Source organism: Haliaeetus leucocephalus, unplaced genomic scaffold, assembly GCF_000737465.1.
Source record: "Haliaeetus leucocephalus isolate CR32 unplaced genomic scaffold, Haliaeetus_leucocephalus-4.0 Scaffold93, whole genome shotgun sequence".
Taxonomy (NCBI): domain Eukaryota; kingdom Metazoa; phylum Chordata; class Aves; order Accipitriformes; family Accipitridae; genus Haliaeetus; species Haliaeetus leucocephalus.
The window spans coordinates 483,652-509,577 of NW_010972529.1; the positions used below are offsets into that span (position 1 = coordinate 483,652).

At 40.7% G+C, this 25,926-nt stretch overlaps 1 protein-coding gene across 1 annotated transcript in view; it reads left to right on the top strand.

Moving 5' to 3' along the window:
- The window catches only part of URB1 (URB1 ribosome biogenesis 1 homolog (S. cerevisiae)), a 60,420-nt gene extending 36,520 nt beyond the window's left edge, over nucleotides 1–23,900 (top strand). The window contains exons 22-39 of the mRNA XM_010585327.1: nucleotides 227–1,082; nucleotides 2,303–2,504; nucleotides 2,694–2,871; nucleotides 4,070–4,128; nucleotides 4,886–5,079; nucleotides 6,794–6,904; nucleotides 6,996–7,059; nucleotides 8,829–9,000; nucleotides 9,561–9,663; nucleotides 14,119–14,279; nucleotides 14,659–14,770; nucleotides 15,755–15,861; nucleotides 16,395–16,538; nucleotides 17,303–17,412; nucleotides 18,597–18,773; nucleotides 19,706–19,947; nucleotides 21,354–21,956; nucleotides 23,179–23,900. Of these exons, the coding sequence (XP_010583629.1) occupies nucleotides 227–1,082; nucleotides 2,303–2,504; nucleotides 2,694–2,871; nucleotides 4,070–4,128; nucleotides 4,886–5,079; nucleotides 6,794–6,904; nucleotides 6,996–7,059; nucleotides 8,829–9,000; nucleotides 9,561–9,663; nucleotides 14,119–14,279; nucleotides 14,659–14,770; nucleotides 15,755–15,861; nucleotides 16,395–16,538; nucleotides 17,303–17,412; nucleotides 18,597–18,773; nucleotides 19,706–19,947; nucleotides 21,354–21,956; nucleotides 23,179–23,384 (3,801 nt within the window). The 3' untranslated portion in view covers nucleotides 23,385–23,900. The remainder of the gene's footprint in view (nucleotides 1–226; nucleotides 1,083–2,302; nucleotides 2,505–2,693; nucleotides 2,872–4,069; nucleotides 4,129–4,885; nucleotides 5,080–6,793; nucleotides 6,905–6,995; nucleotides 7,060–8,828; nucleotides 9,001–9,560; nucleotides 9,664–14,118; nucleotides 14,280–14,658; nucleotides 14,771–15,754; nucleotides 15,862–16,394; nucleotides 16,539–17,302; nucleotides 17,413–18,596; nucleotides 18,774–19,705; nucleotides 19,948–21,353; nucleotides 21,957–23,178) is intronic.
- Nucleotides 23,901–25,926: the final 2,026 nt, after the last annotated feature.

Genomic DNA, 25,926 nt, shown 5'->3' on the forward strand with positions numbered 1-25,926 from the left:
GGAGGCATGCCTCCCACATCATAAATGTTGGAAGAATGGTGTTTATGTGCTTGTAATTCGTTAATATTTTTATCCTCTGACCAGTTAATAGACAATTTCATGTTCAGTAATTGTAATTAACAAGCTCTGGAAAATAAGCAGATGAATGATGTTGTTTGGTTGGTTTTTTTTCCTCCACAAAATATAATTATCCATTCAGTGATATTGTTACAACCATTTGTTACAGACACTAGAAGATACACTCCTGTTGATTTTCAGACATCCTACTCTGGAGAGTTGGTTCCTGGCTTTAGAACAACGTTCTCTTCCTCAGCACAGTTTAAACCCTATCACTGTAAAGCTTCTGTCGGCTTGCCTCAATTCTGGTGTGCTCCAGCTGTTGAAAACGGGTGCCCCGATGTTGCAGAGCATGGATCACAAACATGTGTTATCGAAGTATTTTGAAGCTATCACAAAAAGTGTCTTGAAAGAGCTAGAGGCTGTGGGGAAAGACAGAAGCCAGGTCTCTCCCAAGAAGTCTCACCAGCTGGAGGCTCTGGAGGAGTTGCACATATACATGACTGCAGCTCAGCTGAAAGAGATCACTTTAACCATGCTGCGACTTCCTGAGATGAGCTTGACTACTCAGAAATCTGAAAAATGCCCTAGAAAAGGGAAACAGTTAAGCTTCTATGGACAGACTTTGGTGCAGCTCCTCACAGAGAGCTACCAAAGGCAGCCCCAACAAGGAGAACTACTGCTATCCACAGAACACATTAAAGCTTTGGGGATATTGATGTCAGCATCAGCCAGCAAAGATTTGGAGAAAGTTTTCCTTCAGGCTCTCCAAAGCGAGCCAGTCCTTGCACATGCAGTTAGTGTAGAGGTGCATGTTCGTTGTCTTAACCAGAGGTCAGAAACCTCCCTTGCCATTGTGGGCATGCTGATAAAACACTGTAGGACTCACCTGCTGCAGTTTGAGCTGTGGTGTCTGAGCAGTGCCACTGGAAAGTACCTCAGGAAAAACATGGAGAGCTTTCTTCCACTCATTAATGTGTATTTGCAATGCAGAGACCAGTATGATTTCACCCGACCTTCCACAGGTAAAGCCACAACTGATCCCTATTTGTGATTTGGGAGGCCAAATTCCCATTGTAGGCTCTGCTGGCCTTAAAGTCTTTGATTGTCTGCGCAATAAGTAGAGGTGGTAAAATTTGTATGTCTAACTTCTAATAATTCTCCTATAAGTACCTTTGCAGCATAAAAGGTAAAGGACTGTAGTGAAGGTTGGCTGTTAGACTGAAGCAAAGTACTCTTACAGTTGCTGTTGCCCATTTTCTTTTTTGAAGCCTTTATTTAATACTTAGTGCATGTGAAAATCTGTCTTCATGCTTATCTTGGTAAAAACTTTTTCTCGGGCATACATAGAACACTGTCTGGTGAGTAGAATGTCATAGCCATATGGTTTTGCAGAACATAAGCTTTCACTTTTACAAGTGTAAGAGTCCAAAACTTTCTTCTAAAATAAATCTCCAAATACAGCTTCCTACAGTAATGCCTTCCTAAGCTGACAGTCCAAAACTTTCCAGTACCAACAGCAGCATTAAATTGACAAGACTGCTAAATTTTCTACCAGCCAAACGGTGAGTTAGGATTCAACTCAACAGAACAGGATCACTTTGATTTCATTTCTCTTATTGCATAGAAATGCAAATAGCAACAGAAACAGACTGACTGTAGCTGTTGGTGGAGAAGGCTAGCTCTATCTAGGAGAAGTTCAAGTAGTGAAAAGACCTTGTCAGCACCCAGGAAAGTAGAGGATGGTTAAAGAACTAAGCCTTTCTCTAGCACCTAATGCACACCAGTGGTTTCATGCTTGACCATAGAAGGTGAAACTGCTGTCTGACTGTCTTGATTTATAAGGTATCTGATAGCTGTCTGTTGATGTGAGAGAAAATTTCCTTTGAGCCCAGGGTCAGAGAACTGGTAAAGTTTCATTCTTCCTGAGAAGCAAGGACAAAGCTTCTTATCAGGAAGTTGTCCTTCTTTTGAAGGTCTGCATTGTTTGCCCATGTCTAATCATTTCAGCTGTGTAGCAAGGGGTTGTCTGGTACATATGCTAAATAATTCCTAATGGTGTTATGGAGCAATACAGAGTGCACTTCTCTGTAGCAGATTAGCAGCTACTGTAGTATAATTTCCTAGAAACTAAGTAATCTGGGCCTTGATTAGAAAAGTGATTTGGGATTTTTGTAATTATAAGTCTATTGTTGCTTAACACACTTAGATGGTGGAACCTGTGCCCCCTGTTCTCTCCCAACAGTTGTCTCAGCTGTTACACCTGTTTTGAGGAAAGCTCTGTGGAAGGAGCTCTGCGGTGTATTTCAAGACACAGAAGCATTGCATGAGACCACTGTGAAACTGCAAGTTCTTTCAAAGTTGTTGCCATCTTCAGAAAGCAAAGGGCTGCGAAACCTTATCGACCAGCTTCCTGCTGCTCTTGAGAAAGCAGAAAATAATGAGAGGTAAGCAAATCCAGTTGCCCTGTTTCAGGACTTGGTTTGTGACAGATATGCATGAATGCAAATATTGTGAACAATAACAGCATCCTCTCCTCAGAGAATCTGTCACTTTATGCTTTGGCAGCAAGACATCTTTAACATATACAAAAAGCATGTTACAACATTAAAAAATGAATAAATATCTTCCTGCAGTTGGACAGTGGCAGATGCCATATCTAGAATGCTTGAAAACTCTGAAGAGCTGCATTCCTGGAGGAGACGCCTGTTATCAGCCTGCTTGAAGGGATTAGTTGTCATGTACAACAGCAGTAAAGATGAAAGCAAGCCAGAAGTTGAGAGGTCCATGCTGCTGAGGCTAGAAGAATTATTGGTGAGACTTCTTTTTATCTGCACTGTCAGAATGTGACTGTGTGCATATGTGTTACCGTGCTCTTGTTATCTTGGATAAATATAAATTGGACTTTATTTTCTATTTTATAGATTATGGCTTCTATTGGCTTTTAATAGCTTTTGCAGGGTTAACTTGGCCCTGCTAATCCTTTATAGGAAACAGTGTTGAGTTGTTGTTGATGATGGATTTCTGCTAACAGTCCCCTTTGAAAACCAGAGTTTGAGATGTTCAGGAGTTAAAGGTTGCTAATGGGTGTTTTTATTTAAAAAAAAAAAAAAAAGTGATAGAGACACTTCTGACAAGACCCACCTGCCATGCCCTCTGAAGTCTGTGGCAGAAATTTGGTTGATCATCGATAGAAACCAGGACTTCGATCATAAAGAGCACTACTTGATCATTCTCTCTGTACTACCGGGTTTTTTTGTAGTTCAGTAAGGTAAGCAGATTCATGCAAGATGTAAAAATGAAGGTCTCTGCAGGCAGCAAATGCCTTTGACCTCTTGCTGGCTTCTGGTGAGACTCCATTTTAGGACATGACTGATTGTGCAGGACAAGAGTCTTGCAGGACCTGAGGGGCCACCTCATAGTGTTCTTCCTAATGGTGTTCACAGGCTGGATGAGGTTAGCACCTACTATTACTGGGACTGCTGGCATGTGCAGCTGTCAGTCTTCTTAAAACTGATTGTTGTTTATTGTGGTTTATAACATTTCAGGGAAGATCAGTTTTTGTAAAGAACATGTATGCCCAGTCACCCCTGTTAGCCACATGCAAAGGTTGGTTAGCTTAAGCACGTTGTAGGTACACAAAAACTTAGTACTGAAGTCTCTTGCTTTGACTCACTGACTTTTTATTCCTTTCACACTTTGGGAGTGTGAAGAGTTTCAAGACTCTGGGTTTTTTGGTACCTACAGACCAGCTTGCTTTTTAATTGCATATAGCCCAAATGCTCCCTTGCTCCCAGGACCAACAAAACAAGACTGTCGGTTTCGTTTGAATCGGGAGGTAGGATTGTTGTATCCAAGAGCTTTCTTCCGTGTTATCCTTTGATCATACCACCTGAATGTTTGGCTTGCATGTTGGTAGTTTGTCTGTTGAACAAAAATTGCTGGTCTTGATGATCTGTAGAAGCTCTGTGTGCTAAATGTAAACATCTGGTTTTACTTACTACATGCACAGTGCTTTGTTGAAGAAGTGGACCCAGATGACTGGTACAGCCTTGTGAAGACAGGACTCAAGTAAGTAATTCTGAGATATACCAAAGGTGCTGTAGGAGGCACAGTTCTGTTCACTTGGCCTTGTCCTGCTTTATACTGGAAATGCCCTGTCTCCCTTGAATTCAGTCAGATTTGATGGTGCTCCTTGTTTCTCAGGAAGCACTTTATGTCACATCTGCTGGCTTCATTAGAGCCTGAACCTGCACAACTGCAGGCAGATTTGAAATTTGTGCTCCAGTTAGCATAACTAACATAGCTAACTGGATAGCTGGACTAGCTTCTTTTCAACTGGCATAAAGAAGCTTTATGCTCATATAACTTCTTTTCTTTTTATTTAAGATATTTCTTAAATACAATTCATATGAAAACAGAATTGGATTTTTCACCTTTAAATGTAGACCATTTAAATAAAAGAAATTAAAAATAGTTTAAGATAATCTTAGCTTCTCTGGAGATAAAAGTGTTACTCTGAAGGGTTGCTGTCTGAAGGGTTAGCAGGCAAAATTCTAATCCTTTATTAAGATCAGTGCAGCTACAAGTGTGACTGTGTGTTGATTCTCCTTTATTTTTTATAATTAGATACCAGTATAGTTTAAAAAGAATTAAATCAAAACAGCTCAGGGAAAGAGTTGTATGTGGTTTTGTTTTTTTTAATTTGTTGTGGTTTTACTAAGTTTGCTTTCTTTGCAAAGTTCTCATTACTTAAACAGATTGTTTTCAAGCAGGTTTCCTTGGGTTTGGTTGGGATCTGACTTTTCTGTGGTCCTTATTTCTAAAGGTACCGCTACAGAGATGAAGCATTTTTGAAAGTCCTGAACATTGCTATTCAGTTATTATACAAGAAAGAATCCTCACTTAGTCAGAGCTTAGTCAAGCTCTCCAAACTTCACATGATGGTCACGCAGCACTCTCTATTTTTGTCAGCCATACTGAGGTCAAGAGAAGAAGACTGCACAAACATCCAGACAAGAGGTTTATTTTAATCTTCTTCTCTTTAACTATATTTAGTAATCTTGTCTTTCTCACATTATATTCTACCCATCCAGTAACTTATCCACCTACATACACTTGCAGAGCTATTAAACAATTCTAGAATATTAGCACTTGGTTTTAAATTCTACCTCTGCTTAGATCCAAAAGTTGCATTCATTTTATTGCTGTCGGTTTTAAATACTTATGTTTCTAAAACTATGGAAAAGGTGGATTTGGGGTTTTTTGTTTGTTTTTGTTTTTTTAACCCTGTTGAAATCTTGAATTGATTCTTTTGGTTTCTGTGATGCTGTTAGTATGAGATCACTGAAGTGCATATAGGTTCTGTTAGAAATGTGTGTAATGTTTAAACCTATTTTAAAATAGGTTGATACAGAAGATTTTAAGTTGATTTTGCAAGTTGTATCAAAAATGTTAAATTAATCGATGTGTATTTGATATTGCAACCTTTCATGAGGAATAACATTCCATGAGGAATATAAATTGGGTGCTAGTTCATGTGTAGAATTGCCTTTGTTTCTTCATCTCTGCAACAGAAATACTACCTGACCTTGAACCAATCATTTAATCTACATACACCTCAGCTTTTCTCCACTGTACAGGGCTTTGAGATTCAGTGACTGAAGGAGCTGCATAAGAAAAGGGGAGGAAATTCTCAGGGCAGCATGTTGATAACAAATTTTGTGTGTATTGGTGAGCAGCATGTAAACAAAAGCTCTTGCGAAGTCACAAATTCAGTGAAATTAAAAAAAAGTAATAGATTTTGCTGCTTACTGTATGCGTTTTACCTTTTGAATGTATTTCAGTAGAGCAGCAAGATGGATTCTTTGAGGCTAACTTCAGTAATTCAGAAGTTTGGTGTGAAGAGTGCATTCATTCAGGCTGTTGGTTTTATGATCTGTTTTGCTTTGATGTACGTTTTATATTCTTGTAGATACTAGGGGAAAAAGCCCATGCCTTTTCAGATACTGGGAGTAAAGAAATCTGGATTCAGGTCTTGAATCTGCCACAGATACCCTATTTACCTTTGAGTAACCTGATCACATATTTGTTCTGTTTCTCAGCTAGTTATAAAATAAAGGTGGATAGTTTTTGTATGGCCCACGACAGAGTTCCTGTAGCTTGCTAATTAATTGGATTCTGCAGTGATGACCTCTGTTTAAATGCACAGTATAGAAGCATTTTGATAAGTTACTGCTGCTGGGTTGTGAACTTAAAAGTTCTTGTTGTAGCTTCTTGAGTAGCTTGGGGAGGTTGCTAGGATGTCTGCCTTTGCTCTGTGCAACTCCTGAGCTAATTTCAGATGCCTTCCTGGGAGAGGAGGGAGCCACAGTATGGTAGGATGGCATATAGGACTTCTTTTTAACCAGAGGGCAAATGTGTACACGTGGAAACTTTCTGTAGGGTAGTATGCCACATTGTGGACCTTAACTCACAATAACATTTGTGTGTCCAGCTTGGAAATACTGTTTTAACTTCTTTAAAAAAAATTGTTCCGCTTGAATTAAATGCATCGTAGTCATCCTTTAGTGTAGTCAGGGAAACGTTTTTTGGTATTTATAGAGATAGATCTTGATCTAAAACGTACAGTACTCTGTGTGCATCTATTTAGAGAGGGTGTATGTGTGTGGGGGTATTTATATACGCACTATCTAACTGAGAGAACAACAAAGCTAAAGCTGTGTGTTTATTTCAGAGGCCTTGGTAGATATACTGCTGACAGTTGTGAAACTCAGCCCTTCTCTCTGTGAGAGCAGTCACCTTGCTGTGTTGCTGGGTGCCTATGGGGCTACACTGAGCACTGTAGGTAAGTGTGTGAGCCTGGGAAAGGTACTTCCTACTAGATCTGGTTTTCATCTTCATAGGTGACTGACTTTGGGTTTCATCTTGGTTTTTAGATCAGAAGATACTGCTACTACTTCAGTTATATGAGAAGAATAATCAAAGTCTTATAAATTCCAGGTAAGCTGACCGCCTTCCTTTGTTCAACTAACCGCATGCAAATAAGCAGTCTCACAATTGGCATTTTCCAGGGTCTTGTTTTTAACTGAGATAAACAGTGAGCAAGGTCAAACCTAGAGGTGAATGTTGCTTTGGGAAACATTTTTCATATGTATTTCATATTCTTAATGTAATTCTTGTGTGTTGCCCAAACTTCTGGGTGTCTGTGGGTTGTGTGAGGGACTGTCTCATTTCAGTAGTCCCTCATTCTCCATAGTAAGAACCCACTGTAGGGATTTCATCACAGATGAAGGCCAAAGCACAAGTTGCTAGTGTAACTCCTTGCTCTTCCCTGTTCCCTTGGGATACAGGATTCACCACTCAGCACAGCCCCTGCGCTTTTCAATGGTCTTGCCCCTGTATGCATGATATTCAGCTCTGGTGCTTTGCTGGAGAGGAGAGGAATATACCAGTGGAGGAGCAATGTATAGACTCCTGCATTAACACATGTATTGTTAGTTTTGGGGTACTGATATGGTATCAATGCCTTCCTTGTCTTTCAGCAGTCTGGACTGTAGCTGTCATTATAGCACAACTGTGCAATACATCTACATGCTTCATAAGAGAGAACCGTATATCGTAGAAAATAATCAGTTTCTTTTCAGGCCCTGTGTCCAAGCAGTCCACAGGAAAGTCTGTTGCTAACAGTTCTTACATACACTGATGGTTTTGGTCTGCCTTGCTCAATTGCACTTTTCTGTCTTTGAGGTGTGGGCATATATATTAACAGCAGTGCAAGAGTACTGGCTCAGGGAGCAGGACTGGACTCTGAATTAAGAACCTCCCTTAGCCTTGTCTTAGAATATAGATAATCCTTGTAGCCTGTGAAGGGGGACAGGAAATGAAAGTTCATGTTAGCAGGGAATCAAAGTGGCTTCCAGAAGCCAGGGCTGCATCCTGCATAAATCTTTACTGAAAGTGTTTGCAAATGGGAGGGTGTTATGTGAGGAGGAGACTGATTTCAGAGGTAGTTAGGTTCTAAAACTTTTGTAGCCTTTTGAAAGGAGAAACAATTTCGTACTATACCCTGAAGTGAATTGGTAGCCAGACACTTCGTTAGGCTTGGTCCCAGCACTGAAGAGTTTGAGTGAATATAGAGAACATTCAGAAGAAGTGCTGTACATGCAACTCAGCAGAGCCTAACTTGTGTTTGGGAGCCTTCAGGTTCTGGGTGATAAGAAGCCTAACATCATCCCTCCAGCTGCCTTACTGACAGTGAGGCATGCTGCTGGCAGTACCCATATAATAAATGACAATATCAATGGCTCTTTAAGCACAATGGCAAAATAAGTGGGGTCTAAGGAGCAACTTGGAGGAGGAGAGTAAGGATTTATGTTTTATTGAACCACTGTGATGCTGGTCTGAAATATCGATTGCATTTGAGACAACCTTGTCTGACCAGGTCTTGATCACTGTCTCTACATGCAGCTGCTATCATACTTAACTGCATTTATAGCTTAAATATAAAAGCGGTTTTTTTGAGAAGATAAGTTCTGACTTGGATTAACAGAGTAGGAAATAGTTAATGAGACACTCTGACTGAATTTGAAAAGCTTTTGGATAGATGAAAAAGGTGTTGCCCGGGAAACGAGTTCTAGTTTCAAGTTCCCACAGGGTAGTAAGTACAAGTGAAGGGAAAATTTAAATACTAATTTATATCCTCTGTGATTGCTTTTTGCCCAGTGCTAGCAGTCTGTTGACTAATGCCTTTACTTTGAACAATGTTTAAGAATCCTACTATGGGGTCCAGCCGCTGTGGAGCATCACAAGACTTGCAAGAGTCTAGGGAAGTCACTATGGCAGCAGCCAAGCATGGAGGAGATTCTGTGTCTGCTGGATCGAGAAAAGATGATGAAGACAATTCTGTCTTTCCCTCAGCATCGCCGTCTTCTGTCATCACAGGTCCTTTGGTTCAGACTGCTGAATTATCCTTCTTTTGATGTAGAAAAAGGGCCTTTCATTTTAGTAATTTCTTTCTTGCATTCCTGTATTACATTGCAATTTGTTTACATCAGGAGAGTAATTTAAATTCCTAGGAGGGCTGGAATTAATGATTTAGGAGCACTTTTCGAATGAAGTGCAATATATGGACCACATCTTGTCAGCAGGTGTGACTGTGCAGCATTGCAAAGATTGCCATGTGTAAGTAAGACCAGAATTTGACTTTTAAACAGTTGTTAAATTTGACTGTCCAAGGATCCACTGACAATGGGCTCTTCAGTTTTTCATACAGTTTGCTAACATGTTTCTGTATCTGTTGGCGCTAGTCAGGGGAAATAGTTTTAGAACCCTTATAGTGAAAGCCAGATTTAAACACAAGCATGTCTCACCCTGTGTTGCATTATATTTTGTAAGGTTTAGTATCGGCTGCTTTGTAATGGGATGAGGTGGTTGAGGAAGTTTGAAACCAAGCTGGAAATTGGTGGTGTTCCTTACAAATACTGGTTTGGATTTGGTTTCAGGAGCTGCAAGAGTCACTATATAGGGATGAAAGTGTCAAGAGTCTTGATGACTTCTACGATCCTCGTTTTCTACTTCAGCTCTTTAGTGAACTGACCAGACCAGGTAAAGTGAATGTTTCTCTTTCATATTTACTGTCATGTTACTCTGCTGCAGGAGCTGCATGGCTCCATCTATAGCTCTGTTATTCTCAATCTAAGAGCTAATACTACAGAGGAATTTGTGCCTGGCTTTGGAGAGAAAAAACATCACTTAGCGACTGACTGCATTGCATTGTAATTTTCAGAATGACTTAAAAAGTAACAAGTTGTAATTGGCATTAAAGTTTTTCTGGTTTTTTTTTTAAAGCACTTTTCCAAATAATGCAATATATCTAATGAGATTTGGCTACTCAGAAATAGAGCAACATAGCAGGAGACAGGTATTCCTGCCAAGCTGGTCTTGTCCAGATGGGTAGGTGCTCCCTCATAGCTCTTTTAAATGTAGTGGGTTAACCCTATGTAGAGGGACTGATCTGCTTAAGATGAGGAGAGGTTTTTAAACTGGAACTGTAAACAGCTTGGAAGAGACAAAAAGTAGACATTTATGTACTCTGATCTATCGAACAGCATTCTGTATATCACAAAAAACAGCACAGTGTAATTATAAAATAGCATAAGAGGGATCAATAAAGAATATTCCTACTGGAGGGTTGTATTTTTTTCTGGTGGATATGTAGAGCTGTATTCTGTTCAGCTGTGGTGTCACAGCATGAGCAAAACAGGCATGGAAGGGATGGTACCTTCTGCTGGTACATGCAGTGCCCCACCTGCAGCTGATAGGACTGCTCTGATCTGGGGCTGCTTTGTGGCTGAGTTTTTTGGAGCAGTAGTCGGCTCCTTTCAGCTATGCTCTCAGTGAGAGCTCGGCAGAGGTAGGGCAGGTTGGAGAACGTGCCCTGCAATGTTGGAGGAATTCTCTGGACATAAACTAGAAGCCCCCATTGCTGGGGAAGGGTGAAGTTGTTTCCTGACCAGAGTGAATCTCTGCAGGGATATTGTTTTCTGCAAGGGACACCGTGACTGAATTGACTGGAGATCTGTCCTGTTACAGGCTGTGGTTATAGTATAGGGAAACTTCATCCAACCCATTTTCCATTAGACAGAGATGCATGGGGCCATTGTATGTCATGAATAGGCCTGCGCTCAGAATTGCTGGAAAGTTTGATGAGATCTACATGTTGCTTGAAAACTAGTTGCTTAGCCTCACTTTTCTTGTTTGACATGGCCCTGCTTTGCGTATGCATATCCTTGCTGTACTTCACAGGCATGTTGTCTATTTAGAGAGCCCTTAAAGATCAAAGTGAGACAAGTATCATAAGGAATTTCCTAACCAGCTCCCTCCCTATGGTTAACCACTGTGTAGTTACAGCTGGATTTGGCTTTCCACAACAATAATATCAGAAGCAATTGGCAGGCTGATAACTGTCTTTCAGTGAAATCATACTTACAGTCCTTCTTTGTTCACGTATACCCTTATAGTACAGTACCTGTTTTGTGTGTTCTTAGGCTATACTTAGCTATAGTTGTAAACCGCTCTGTATAATTTTGACAGCAGTAAAAAGAACTGTCTTTTAGTATGCTGAGGAAAAAAAGATACCAGAAGTATCTGGTGTTTTGCAGTGGCAGGGATCTTGGACAATCCAGTTAATGCTGGGTTGTGGAGATTGTTATTGATGAAGAGCATGGACAGCCAGTGTCTTTTCAACCTGGGTGTAATAGTTGGAAAAAACAGTGCTGTCATGCACCTGTCATCATCAGCCACCACCTAGAGGCAACCACCTTAAGTGGTGGGAGGGATTTGGTGGCTGTTGGTCAGCCTCAGCGGCGCTACAGTCAGCCAGTGATGACGACTGCTTGTGTGGGAAGCAGTGGGGCTGAGGGAGCTCTTGCACATCATGTTCTTGCGGAGCTGTGGAGGCAGTGGCTATCCCAACATAGGCTGACTCCAAAACTCGAGAGGGGAAAAATCGTCCTCTTAACTGCTCCATGCTGAGTGAGAGTCTGTGTCTTAAGAGGGGCATTTTTAAAGGGCCCAAGTGATTTATGAGTTCACGTCCCATGGTGCCCCTAAACCATGTCAGCTGCTCTTGGAATTCCCAATTCCTCTTTATTTATTTGCTCTTTGTACTGACTGCACAGTGCCCTGTGCACAGATGTTATATAACTGCTGAATTTATAAACATAGACTTATTGCACCATGCTTAATGCTTACGGAGTAAAAAGTAAGTCTAGAGTTGGGCAGATAGCAAGTTCTGTCTAACTTTAGCTCTGATAAGCATCTCGTGGAAAGCTTTTCCATCATGGTTCTCAAGGTACTTTAAACAAACTGTATGTCAGACATAGAATTAACTTTTTTTTTTAATAATAGCTTGTTATTTTATGTTAGTTATTGAATGCACTCTTCAAGGTCAGCTGGATGGAAAATATTTCCACTGCATGTTTTCAGTGAAAGAAAGTTTTCCAAATAAATCTTTCTGTGACCAGCATAAACTTTACTGCTGAAGTGAGGACTTTGGTTTTCACTATCCGGTACCACCCCATAAAATTATCCACTTTCTCTGTCTAATTGGTGTACATTAGTAGTTCTCAAGAACTGCAGTCTGAAGGAGAGTCATGTGGTGGCTTGCTCTGAAAGGCCATACAAGACATACTTGATCCTGTACTGAAGAGGTTGTTGTATAGGCCAGGGCTATGTGTGAGATGTCCATAAGTGATGGAGAATCCGCTGCATGCAGGCAGACGATTTTTAGATGATCTTTGCATGTTCACTTGGGATTCAACAGAAAGCATCCATTTCCCAGTGCTTACCTTGCACCCTTGCATCTTGCCTGAAGAGTGGGAAGTGTGGAGTTGCTTTGCCACAGACAGAAGGTAGCAGAAGGCACAGATTAGGTGTCTCTCTGGTCTCTGTTTCTCTTTCTTCTGCCCTGTTGTGCTACTCCTCTCACCATTTTTACTTTGGCAGTCAGGTGGTGGCCTTGCCCAGTGCCTGGAAGTAGAAGGGGGTAGAGCAGTATCTGTACAAGCTCTGGTGATGTGAGAGGTATCCCGTGCTAACAAACGAGGGATCTTTTTGCTCACTAGGAGGATGACTGAGGTGTTTTGCATTACGCCAGTTAAACTTGATGTGCCTTGGTGAGGACTGGTGTAGGGAAGTGTGCAGTAATCGCTAGTATTGAAATAACTTGTAAAACTACTCAGTGAAAAGATCCATTACTGCAATTCAGTGGTGCCTTTGCATTGGTCATATAGCAGTGGGCTGGTTGGGAGGCAGTGCTGGGAGGTGGAGACCCTGCCATTGCCTGGCCCATAACTAGCAGAGCTAGGTGTGAAACTGCCAGGCACAAAATTAAAGTAGGAATTCTGGCAGTTGAGGAAAAGATGAGAGAAACAGCCCAGTTGCTGGTGCGAGGACATAAATAATCTGTGATTTTTTTACATAAATATATATATATTTTTATATATATATATATTTTAGCTAGGGCGGGGGGAGAGGAAATCAGCGGACCAAATATAGGTACTTGTCAGTAAGACTACAGTCTCTTCTTCAATAGGAATATTTGTTTCTCAGAAATTTCCTCTTGACCTTCAGTGTGAATTACAAGAAAATAGGTGAATATTGTTGCTAAACTCAGAACTACAATACATTTGCACTTCAGCTGGTACAATACACCGAGGTGCCATTGTATTCCATTACTGGTGAATGGCATAGAAATAGCACAGGAGATATTCCGGAGGTTTTACATCATTTCTAGCCATCAGTGAGTAGAAATGGCACAAGCTCTTCAAAACACCCAGCCCTTAAATGAGAAACTCTAAATCCTGATGGTAAAATGCTATGGAACATAAATGTTAGAGTCAAGGGTGTTTTTTCTTTTTGGCTGGTTACTGTTCATTGCTGGATTTTGTTTGTCCCAGAAGGGCATAGGGCTACACTTTAGTACTTTGCTTGGAACATGCCTTACCGGCAGAATCACTCATGCCTGCATGGTAACAACTGGTGTGGCTAATGGCTTATTTATGTATTATTCTCCTGTCTGTTCTATTACAGAAGCTCTTTCATGCAGATAGGCTTTTCATTGGCTATGCTGATCTATCTTTCACGGACAGACTTATCAAGTGCCCAGAAAATGTTTTGAGGAAGACAGTTTTCCCTCTTGTTCTTCTTTATACTTAACTTTCCTGAAACAGTGAGATATGTTATGTCTTTACAGAATTTACTTCTAACTTTGCATGGTCTAGCAGGCAGAATAGTCTCTCTCTCACGTAAATGAGACTAACCACATTAATTTCGGCTCAGGTAAAGAATTCCTGTTCAGAGTATTTTGCAAAATGCCTTTCTTAGCTGAAGGAGCCTTTAGCATGCAGTGAAGTAAGAGTTTGTAGGGGTAGGTCTAGAAATTGGTGTTTATGAATAGAAATTTTGTTAAGGATTATAGTGCTGTTATATACTCTATGACATGTCAGTGTAATGCACTGGGTGTTTTTCTTTTGTTTTTTTTTCCCTCTTCACATACAGAGTGTGTAGTGGCATGTCACAAGTTTGTTGAAGTCAATGCCCTGGGTCTAACAGTAGCTGCCCTTAGCAGCTATGATTCCAACATGAGAGCAGCAGCATATTTTGTCCTGGCTTCCTTTCGTTCTCATCTGGAAGGAGCTCGCTTTCGAGAGAAGAGTCAGGTAAGACTGAGATCAATCGGTAGTTTGCCAAGTTAGACATTTTAGGTCATGGACACTTACAGGAGAGTTACTGCTTTATTCATCCATCTACCTGCACATTGTGAGGGAGCTAAAAGAAGCTTTTTATCCTCTATTCCATTGTTTCTCCTCTGTCGCTTTGTGTTTCTTCCTGTTATAATCAATGGGCAGAAAAAGGGGGGGAAATGTGTTTTAGAAATTATTAGGAATTTTATTTGTAGGAATGGAAATCCTGATGGGATTGGTATTTGTTTTATGGCCTATGAAGTATCCTAAAAGCTTATTTATGTGTTCATGCTCTCCTGTTGTATTTGTTTGGGTTATGGTTCAAGCTTTTCTCCCCTGGGCTCTTGTGCTGCAGTTGCTGTATCTCTTGGATGCTGTGCAAAATGGAATCAGGCAGCCAAACCTCAGATTTACCTTCTCATTGACCCTCTACATTGCTCGTGTCGCACAGCAGATTCTGAAGCCAGGTACTGTAACCTACTGTGCATGTTGAACTCCTGGGGTGAGTCACTGTGCATGGAGTAACGTCCTTGACTGATACTGGAAGATGAGATAGCTGTGACACTGGTAGGAGCCACAAAGTGTGCTTTTCTGTGTTTCAAAGAAAAACTTCCAGTGCTTGTGTAGACTGCCTTACTGGAGAAGTGGGAAGTGGCATTTTAATTTGTGTACAAAACCAGTCTGATCCATCAGGGATGAAGCCACTACCTCCTCGTAATTTTGAGGTGGAGGTGGGCAGAGGACTAGGTGAGTGTGCGGGTCCTGTTCAGCAGATCAGAGTAGGTTGGCCCAAGTGTCCTTTTGTCCTTAGACACTGAATCAACGTAAGTCACTGTTACAAAGAAGAATCATAGCATCAGGGAGTAGTTCAGTTTGGAAGGGACCTTGTGAGGTCTTTAGCTAAACCCTCTGCCCAAAGCAGGGCCAGCTGTAAGAGCAGATGACTTTGCGCAGGGCTTTATCCTAGAAAACCTCCAGACTTCTAGACTGATCCTAGAAAGCCTCCAAGGATGGAGACTGTATAGTCCCTCTGGGCAACTTGTTCCACTGCTCATGGGGGACATGTCTGGTCTGAAGGTTAAAAAGTATGATTGTGTAACATGAAGCATTAGGCTTGAAACGTGGAGAGATTTGCCTCTCACTTTGCTGCAGATTTCTGTTTTGTCAATGAAGTAACGTTGGATTTGCTGAAGTCAGAGCCATGTTGAATGTTTATCTTCTCACCTGCTTTGTGCACACTCTGAATGAGCTTTTCATTTTGGGGAAGAGAAAAGGAGGGATGGCCAACAATATAATCAGCCTTAGAGCAGGCGGCCTCCTCACTGTAATTAATGGTACTGTTGTGACAGCTAGCTGAAACACTGGAAAATATAGGTACCGTTTATTTTTCTGTGTGGTTGTGTATTGTGAACATTGTCCTCCTACACAATAACCATTGTTTCTCTTCACAGAGGAGCACATGTATATAAAGGTAAACAGATTCCTTCTGTCACACCAGTATTTGGATCTGAGGAAAGTACCAGGGTTTTTCCAGCTTTTCTACAGTTTTGATTTTGAGGTAATGTAAGAACCCCATCTTCAGTATCCACTAATTCTTCAGAAAATAATAGAAGAAAGCCATAAAAATGCAATAAAATCTTATTCTTACATAGGCAATTAATTAGAGGCATCTTTGTTTTGTTTTATATTGGAATTAGCAGTATTATTTCTGGGTTTCTTTGTTGTTTTCTTAATAGTAACACATAGTGAAATCATGAGTTGTGCTGTGCATGCTCTCTAAGCACAACAAACAGAATGTTCTGCCCTAGCTAGCTTACATTCATATTTGAGTTTAGGTTATTAATGTCGAGTTCATTAATGAACTGAGGCATTTTAGAAACAGCAACTTTTAAGGTTCCATTATCAGTGCATATTTGGGCTGCAGAGTAACTGTTCCTGATGGTTGTTATTGATTAAATTTGAAAATTGAGAAGTCCAGAAAAAGCTGTTAAGCACTGTGGTAGCACTCCCAGGGAACCAGGTTTTTTGTACTCTTATGAGCAGGCATTATTTTGAAATGTCTGATGGTGGTATCTTTCTTATGGCTTCTAGTACAAAACAGAACGTGAGTGGATTCTCAGATTTCTTGGAGAAGGGCTGCGTGATAAACATTGCTATGAGCTCTATGACTACCAGAGGATTTTCCAGGTCATTCTTTCCTTTTTCAACAGTCCTTTGTGTGATGAGGGCTCCCAGGTAAGAATTAAAAAAAAAAAAGAAAAACCAAACCACAAAAAAACCCCAAACCACAAAAGTTTGCCTGATTTGGAGATCTTAAACAAATACAAAGCAGAAAGGAGCAGCTGCCTTTTCCCTTGCCCTCTTGAAAATCTGCTCCTTGTTGATTTTGTGTGTGTGTGGAGGGGGAAATAATTGCTTACGTCTAAACCAGAGTCACATCCTTGTCTCCTGAAATTGGAACATGTCCCTGCCATCATGGAACCTCACTCAGTTTCATCAACTGGTGGTCTGGGTCTAGTCGTATTTCTGCTGCTCTGTGGAATATATTGGAGATACCACAGTTTTGCTCATATGGTCAAGGCCTTTGGTTTTTTAGGTCTCCTTATTCCCTAACCAGCATGTTACCTGTACAGTGCTTTAGCAGGAAAAAAACTCACATGCCAGCAGCTCTCATGTTCATAAACATCCACCCTGAGAAATCCAGTCTGTTAAAAGTATCTTAGTTGAGTATCAAAATCTTGGACAAAAAGAGAAAATTGTCTTGCTACCTTAAGAATTTTTTTTAAGAGTAGCGTCTGTGTGTATGAAGTCTTGAAAAGAGAATGTCTTTTCTTCCCTGGGGTTGTTAAGAACATGTGGTGTTTGGCAATACATTTTAAGTTGATCAAATCCCAGATACCAGTCAGATTGCTAATTATATCCTTCTAAAAGATTGATAATAATTAGATCCTGACTATGTTTTAATTTTGTAAAAGAACAAATTATATTTTCTGTTTCAGAGTCATATTCTGGAGATATTACAAAATGCTGCCCATGTCACCAGAGCTGCCTATGAGCTGATACAAGATCACAGCCTCCTAACCTGGATATTGCACATCTTAGAGAAAAGGTAACTAGGGAAATACTAGTGAAATGGGAACAATTTTACTGTCCGCAGTAGAATAATTATGCAACTGAGTATGAAAACAAGGGTGATGGATACAGAGATGGCCTGTCAGTGGTTGTGACATTTGGTGCCTAGGGCCATACTGGCAGAACTTGCTGAACTCTGAAGCGTTCCCTTGTGTCTCTAAAAACAAAATCAAGATGCTTTCAGGTTGTAGTAGGAGGGATGATGGTGTGGGGGGGCTTCATGTTTTTGATAACACTTTCTTGAAAAACTTAGAAAACAAAATGGCACCTTATTTTAGCGTATGTGACTCTTTATTTTCAAATACCCACAGTTCACATCCTGTCGTAGGACTACCTACACAGTAATTGGCACAATAATGAATTGGAGCTGTCTATAACATTTCTCTTCCCACTCCTTCCTCCACCCCTTGCCTCTCCCTTACATACATGCACACATGTGCGCACACACACACGCATGCACGCGTGCATGCACACAACATCTCTTTTGCATAGTTTCCCCTAGCAGGTTCAAGCAAGGTTTCAGGGTCATCTACAGTGTGATTGGCCTGAACAGGTTCCCAGTACTGCTCCCCCGTTGTGCACCTCTCTTTGGTACAATTTGGTACATTTTGAAATGAGAAAGCCTGGATTTGGCCTCTAGCACCCAATACTTTGTGATTGTACTTTTGAGAAGTATTCTTGCATCCTCTGTACAAAAATGAGATTGCTCCCCCTGCTCCTCCCCCACCCGTAGAATAACAGAGTAAATATGGTTCCTGATACTGTGCTGTAAGCATTGCTGTTACTACTTAAAGTCTTAGGAACGTAAGGAACCAAGCTGTCTTGAACAGTAACTGCTCTAAAGAAATGGTGGTAATGGCTGCCATGTAGTGGAATACTTAGCAGGGCTGTGTAATGAAAGATGTAAGTGAGAAATCACTAGTCTCATGCAGGGGCTGTGATACACTGTTTCCCCAGCTGCAACATGGCAAGAGGAGGGCAGTAACCAGGGCCTCCATGTGGCTGGGGCTTCAAAGGGGTGCACTCTCATGACCTGATGGGGACCTGGCTGAGAGGCACCTTTTGACATTCACAGCTCCAAAAGTCCTCTAGGTGATGGACTGGTTCCTGGTTAGGATCTGCCTTCCAAATGGGTGTTTGCTTCTCTTTTTTGTTTTTCAGGTTTCTGGAGAACAAGCTGCTAAATAAAATTATTTCCTTACTCCATACTCTGTGGCTAACAAATTTAGGAGACAAGAGAGAAGTCAAGAATCAGTCCCAGGAGAACAGGAAGTTTCTTCCAATTCAGTTTGTAAATGAATTTCTGTATGTTTTGATCACATTAATCAAACACATTCGGTAAGTCCTTTTTTTCTTTTTAATCAGTTTGCATCTCATCCTCTGTCTAGCTGGAAATTTACTAAGGCTAGAAGAATTTCTTGATCTCTGGTAGTTTAATGCTTTTTTTCCCCCTTCAGTTTGAATGTTGAGTAGTGAATTTTGATGAGATCTCTTTGACAGGAAGGTTTAGCTGTTTAAATACGTGGGGCATAAAATAATAGCTGATGCACAGTTACTGTCAAGTTCTACATCCTTAATTACTGGCTATTTTTAAGCTGCTATGTTTTACCTTTTTCCTGCTGGATTAGAGCTTGCAGTTCACAATGCTATTTGCTGTAAGGATCTTTCATACTCTCCAAAGGTTTAGACTTTCTGTGTCTGTACCATGCCTGCAAATTGTACAAGGAGAAACTGTGCAAAGTATTACACGACAGTGTTAAGGAGTCCATCTCTTCTCTCCAGATCTAGAGGACTTAACCTGTCTAAGCACAGCATTTGCAGCAGGGACAGTAGAAAGCAAATGAGTAACCAGTTCTGTTTGGGTTCATAATAGTGCCTGCAGCTCTTTGTGCAGACAGATATTGTCACAGCCTGGAGAAGCTGTTTATTTCCTCAAAATTTTGAAAATTCATGCAAAATAAAGAAGCATAGGTAAAGCTCCAGACCTCTGTCCTCTTCCTTGTGTGCCATCTGCCTTTGCTATTTACAGGCAGGAGGGCAAAGACTATGTTTCATGGTCTGTTCTGCCAGATGCTAATGGAGCGAAGTACTGGGGATTCAGTGGGAGTTAAACTAATTATTGCTGGCATCCTGAGAAACAAAAGTATATGTCTAGAGAACTGCAGGATAAAACTGTAGGAAGAGACTGTAAGGAGAAGAAGCCTATACTTATTTTATTTTATTAATTAGCAGGCAGAAAAATACATGGCACTTCTGTTTTCTTTTCATAGGACTAATTTAGATCTAGCCAAACTGACTCAGTTTTTCAGTACACTCAATTCTGTGCTGGAATATCGTGCTATAGTTGTTAAGGCCTTCAAAGAAATGAGCCGGTTCACTGTGAATGACAGTGTTCTCTCAAACAAAGAGATCCTCCTGCTGCTGCATAAGTGGAGCATCATTGAAAAAGACCTGCAACTACAAGAGGATGTGCAGACTCTAGCTCAGAAATACCAAATCAAAGAATTGCTTAGTAAGTACCAAAATATTTCAGAAAAGTAATATTGTTGAGGCTGTTACAAGCTAATCATACAAGTGAGGCAAACTTCATAGGAAGTAGTATTAATAACTTTTGTTGGACAATCTGATACAGCTTGGGGGAGGAGGAACGGAAAATAGCTAGTTTTTCTTATTGTCATCAGTGTTGGAAGAAAGCAAAAATACATTTGGACTTGTATGACTTCTCTCTTGTTATCCGTGAACAAAATATAGAAGGGACTTTGTAGTGGGAGGTGTTAAACAACACTGGTTTCGTGTGAATACAGCAACTGCTTTTGGTGCACATTACAACTTCTATAGGTTTCTTTAAATGTTCTGTATCAGTTAAACATTATTAAAGTATCACTGTATTTAAGGGATACTATAAAAGCTTTAGTTTTTCTAAAGTTTTTCCACACCCTTTCAGTGTCTTTCTGAGGATTTTTAGAGAGTTACTGTAATGACATCTGTAACTTACTATATATGTGGTTTTAAAAAACCCTGTAGCTCCAAGCATCAGGAGCTTATAAAGGAGTTACAAAAATGGATCCTTATCTGAAATTTTGTTTCTGAGGTTACATTTCAAAAGTTGTCTCCATCCCCCACAGCCCCCAGGAAAAAAATGCTGAAATGCATTTAGTTCATTCTAAGCTGCAGAGTGCAACATAATTGAAATTTCTGATGATATTCTCAATGACTCCTCAAAAGCAGATTGCCATAAAATGCTGTGTGGTATGGTGGTGGCAAAGTCCTGTTGCTGTTTGGGAGCTTTGCTGCTCCCTGTGACACAGGCAGCATCTAACGGAGGGCAGCCCTGTGTCACAAAGTTCGGCTGCCTGCCTCTTCCCTTGGGGTGTGAAAAATTCACGTGCCCTTGGTTGACAGCACCCCGCCAGCCAGACACTCAGCCAGGATGCGGCTGTGCTGGAGGAAGGCAGACTTTGCTGCTTTAGCCCGCGCCATTCAAGAGCAACGTAGCTGTGCAGATACCTCCTTCCATAGGCAGGCGTGTGCTGTGCCTTTGCTAGCCCAAAGAATAGCATCTTGAGCATTTCTCATGAGGTGGTATAAATAATGTAGCCTTACTGGCAAAACTGCATCTTGTGGACCTCTGAAATACTGCCTCGGCTTTGCTGGGCTGTGAGCCAGGGCCTGGGTGGCATTACTGCTCACCTCAAAGTTAGGCGATCCAGTTCAGAAAAGTGTTTCAGCCTGTGAGTCACTGCCTGTAGCCCGTTTGCTCTGAATTGTGTAGGCTCAATTAGGCTGCTAAATGAGGCTAGTACTTATCCTTTTAGCAACTGAAACAACACATGATACCATCTTTCTTGCATAATTTTCTACCAAGAAAATCCTTTGGAGTATCTGATGTTTGTTTTGGTGGTGGTTTTCTTCTCACAGAAAATATTAAAGAAAAGAACAAATCTCAAGCCTCTTCTCATGCATACCATCACATTCGGAAAAAGAATGAGATAGAAAGAGAAGACGACAGCACTGCAGACCTGGAAGTCTCTGAGCTGGAGAAATGCAGAGATCATCTGAACTCTGTATTTGCTCATTGGGAGCCTGTTTTCCCAATGCTGCCTGCCAAACATCGAGGGGAGCCCCTCAAATCTGCTGACCTCGTGGATGAAACAGTCAGTCTTACCTGTGCGTCCACTTACGTAGTAACTAAATGGCTCATGAAGTCCATGGCTGAGCACAGCCTCAACATGCAAAATGTTTCATTAACTCTGCGGTGGCTACAGAATTGCATCTTGCCACACCCAGTGGCAGTGCAGGAGATCCTCAGGGATGAGACATTGAGGAACAACATCTTCAAGTTTTACACCCAGATCTGTGAGGCCAGCCGTGGAACAGCTGGACTCTTCAAAGAGCTCTCTTTATTCAGTTCAATCATGCTTCGCCTAATGGATGCTCAGGGCCTAACCAACAATGGCTTTCATGAACTCATGAAAAACTTGTGCCTGTCAGCAATGACGGAAGAGGATGCAAACAAGAAAGGTAACTTATCTTTTCCTTTTCACTCACGTTACAAGGCAGTAATGGTAGAAAGTAGGTAGTTCCATGGTTTTTTTTAATTCATTCTCCTGGTTTCAGCTGGGATAGAGTTCACTGTCTTCCTAGTAGCTGGTACAGTGCTATGTTTTGAGTTCAGTATGCGAAGAATGTTGATAACACTGATATTTTCAATTGTTGCTAAGTAATGTTTAGACTGAAGTCAAGAATTTTTCAGCTTCTCGTGCCCAGCCAGCGAGAAAGCTGGAGGGGCACAAGAAGTTGGCACAGGACAGAGCCAGGGCAGCTGACCCAAACTGGCCAACGGGGTATTCCACACCTTGGGACGACACGTCTAGTATAGGAACTGGGAAGTGCGGGTGGGGAATCGCCACTCGGGGACTGGCTGGGGGGTGGTCGGCACGTGGTGAGCAATTGCCCTGCACATCATTTGTACATTCCAATCCTTTTATTATTGCTGCTGTCATTTTATTAGTGTTATCATTATCATTATTAGTTTCTTCTTTTCTGTTCTATTAAACCGTTCTTATCTCAACCCACGAGTTTTACTTCTTTTCCCGATTTTCTCCCCCATCCCACTGGGTGGGGGGGAGTGAGCGAGTGGCTGCTGCGTGGTGCTTAGTTGCTGGCTGGGGTTAAACCACGACATTCATCAAAACAGTTTCAAATTTGCCCATGTCTGTTGGTGCTCATAACTTCACAGAGTAAAAGCTTTGTCTTTGGTGGTATGGGCACAGGGATTGGTAGCACAGAATGGGGTCACACTATAGGGGGTTTCTGATAGTACAACAGTCATAGTCCCTCAAAGAAACCTCCCTTTCAAGGACTAAAATGGAGGTCAGTGAGGTATAAAAAATACAATTCCAAGGGGAAAAATAGTCTGCAGCAAATGAGTCTATGTGGGTGTGGGTTCTGATCCATGTGCTATTAATGTTATAATTCGATAGCAAAATCCACAGGTCAGATTTCAACCTTTTTTATTTAAAGAGGTCAGAAGGTTGTGCTAACAAGAAACTGTTTTCTTTCCTTAATGTGAGGAGGATCATTGGCTTGGCATGGGCAAAAAACCCACAAATTTTCCATATGGGAAAAGAGTTAGGAAACTATTTTAAAACATAGATCTGGAGGTAAAATGGTTTGGTTTTGTACTACTATGTGGAAATAGAAGAATATCTGTTCTGATTTTTCTCTAATTTTTCTTCCACAGCTGTTTGTGTATTCCTGACTTCTGTTTACATTGGGGACATATGGCTTGGAGCACAGGAGCCAGATATGTTAATAACCCATGTCAAATTGATCTGCAGTAGTACAGATGATAAATTAAATGATGATGACTTGGAAACTCATAAACAAGGAGAAGAAACTATCACGCCTCTTTGCAAAACCCTTTACTTGGCTACATTGGGGCATTAATTCAGTGAACTGACACTTAATCATTAATGTTATACGCTCTGCCATTGTTGCTGCGAGCCATGAAGCCCTCCTGAACTGTTCTCCATACAAATCTAACTTGTTTTGTCATAAAGATCAATATTTTATTACTGTGTGTAAACTCAGAGGGGGAAAATTGCATTCGTCATCTCTCACTGGAATATTAAAGCTCTCATTTCCCTTTTCTTGAACACTATGGGACACAATGTTATTTATATCACTTTTATTACAGGCATTTTTAACTTTATGAAGAACCAAAAGAGACTGATTAGTGCATTTCCTCTGGACTGTATTTCAGTCCCCATGTAGTTAAAATCCATCCTCTCCCCAATATAAGATGGAGAAAAAAGGCTGCAGAGCTTCACCACAATGTGGTATAAGTGCAAAGAATGAGTAGTCAGAGGTTTAGCCACGATGACCTACTATTTCTTGAAGAACCCAGTTTCTTTCATGATATATAATACCAAAACCAGTATGAATAGAAGACTGAACACTGAAATCATGGTGGCTTTAAATTAAATGGCTTTTGAAAGCATTTATATTGGAGCTGGTCTGTTTTTATTCTACTTTTTGGTTTGCTTTTTTTTTTTTTTTTAATTAAAAAAAGCCCTGACCATCACCGCTGCTGGGACTTGCAACAAAGGCCCATCTTCTCTCCACTCTGAAAAAATGAGAGATGGAACTAAAACCTAAATGACTTGCTGCTCATTGATTATACATGTTTTTTATTGGAAATTCTCTGTGAAATCTGATAAATATTTCTTGAATGTGGCCTTGAGGGCAGTTTAACATACCATTCCAGATATGCAAATACGCAGAGCCTGCTTGAACCTTTGAAATGTAAAACAGGATTTATTAAATTGACTCATGAATATATGCTGTGCCTAGGTACTTTGTACAAATTCTGTACAGGGAAAAATCAGAAATGCATACTCCTTGTGATGTTTATTTAATTTGTTGTTTGGTTTTTTTTAAAGAAAAAACCATGAGATGCAAATAATGAGGATTGCTTCTACATATAAATATCTTGTCCTAAAGAAGCCATAATATCTATATCAAGACTTGATTTAAAAATAACAAATATTTCTTGAAAAAGCTGCAAGCCCATTAGAAGCTAAATTTTGTGTCATATAAAATCCCTAGGGTCTGACATCAGGAAATCTGCTTTGTGATGAAAAAATCTTATTTTACTTAATTAAAAAAAAAACAAACCAGGCAAAATGAAACTAAAGGAGTTCCAAAACAGAAGATGTCTTTCCATCTCATCTAACTGGAAAAGAAAATACTCATGCCATATAGGGAAGGAGTTTTGCAGCTCTTGAGGGACTGAGCACATCTAACAGTGGTTTATAGTATGATTTGCTTGAGAGAATTAAAGAAATGAGGTAAAACCATTCAACCAACCTAAGGACAGTAATGCAGAAATGTATTTTCTCTACACAAATGTATCTTAATTGGCAATAAATTAAATTAATTTTCCCCAAGTTGAGACTGTTTTGCCCATGATGGTAACTGGTAAGCAATCGCCCTATCTTAATCTTGACCCACAAACTTTTTCATCCCATTTTCCCCCCTGTCCTGCTGAGGGGGAGCAAATGAGTGGCTGGGTAGGCATCTGGCAGCCAGCCAAGGCCAACCCACCACAATATGTAATGTGGTGTAGCGTGATCCCTTCCAATCCCTTAATAAAGTAACAAAACCCAAATCCTAAATGCCACGACCCAGTTGTTGCACACTTTCCAACAAGTTGCAAGCCCAAAATGGTTTTGGGTGTGCACCTGCATGCCTGGCAGTAATGGCCTTTCACATGCCTTTTGGCCATGTTTGCTTAAAAAAATAAGTTGTGTAACTGTGGTACCTGCAGGAGCAGAATTCGTGTGTTGAAGCGCAGCCAGTTGGAAGAGTGATTCTTGAGTGAGATCGGATTCTAGAAATAGGTACAGCAGATGAAAACAGGCATCCTAAATTATTTATGCTTAAGCAGCTATTTTCACACCTTGGTATTTCTCTCTGTGGATGGAAGTAGTGATTTCTGAATGCAGTTTTGTCACTGCTAAAATAAGGAAGATCACTTTCAAGTCTATAGTGGACTTTAGCTAATGAGATACACAGTGCTATAGAAGTGGAAAGTAGGATCAGGAGACCATGACTACAACTAGGGCGTCATGCATGTTGGTATGCTTTCCTTACAGTAATGCATCTAAATCCTGACCACATGAATCCACCCTAAGGGTTTGTACTCAAATGATGATTTTTCCGATGGCCTTAAGTATTCAGAAAGGCCCAACAGTGACTACTTTCTCCCTAGCCTGTAATGTTTTGTTAGTATCTCCAATACTGCTATTACCAAAATACTTGAGGTTGGAGGAGAGGATTGTTCATACACATTTTTAAAATGGTAGTTTTGGAAACAGAAAAAGGATGAATGCGAATGAACTGACAATTTAAAGCTACTAGCCTGTCCTGTAAAAGATAAGTAGCTCAGGTGTGCTTATCAGTGAAGAGAATGTAGCTGTGCATATGG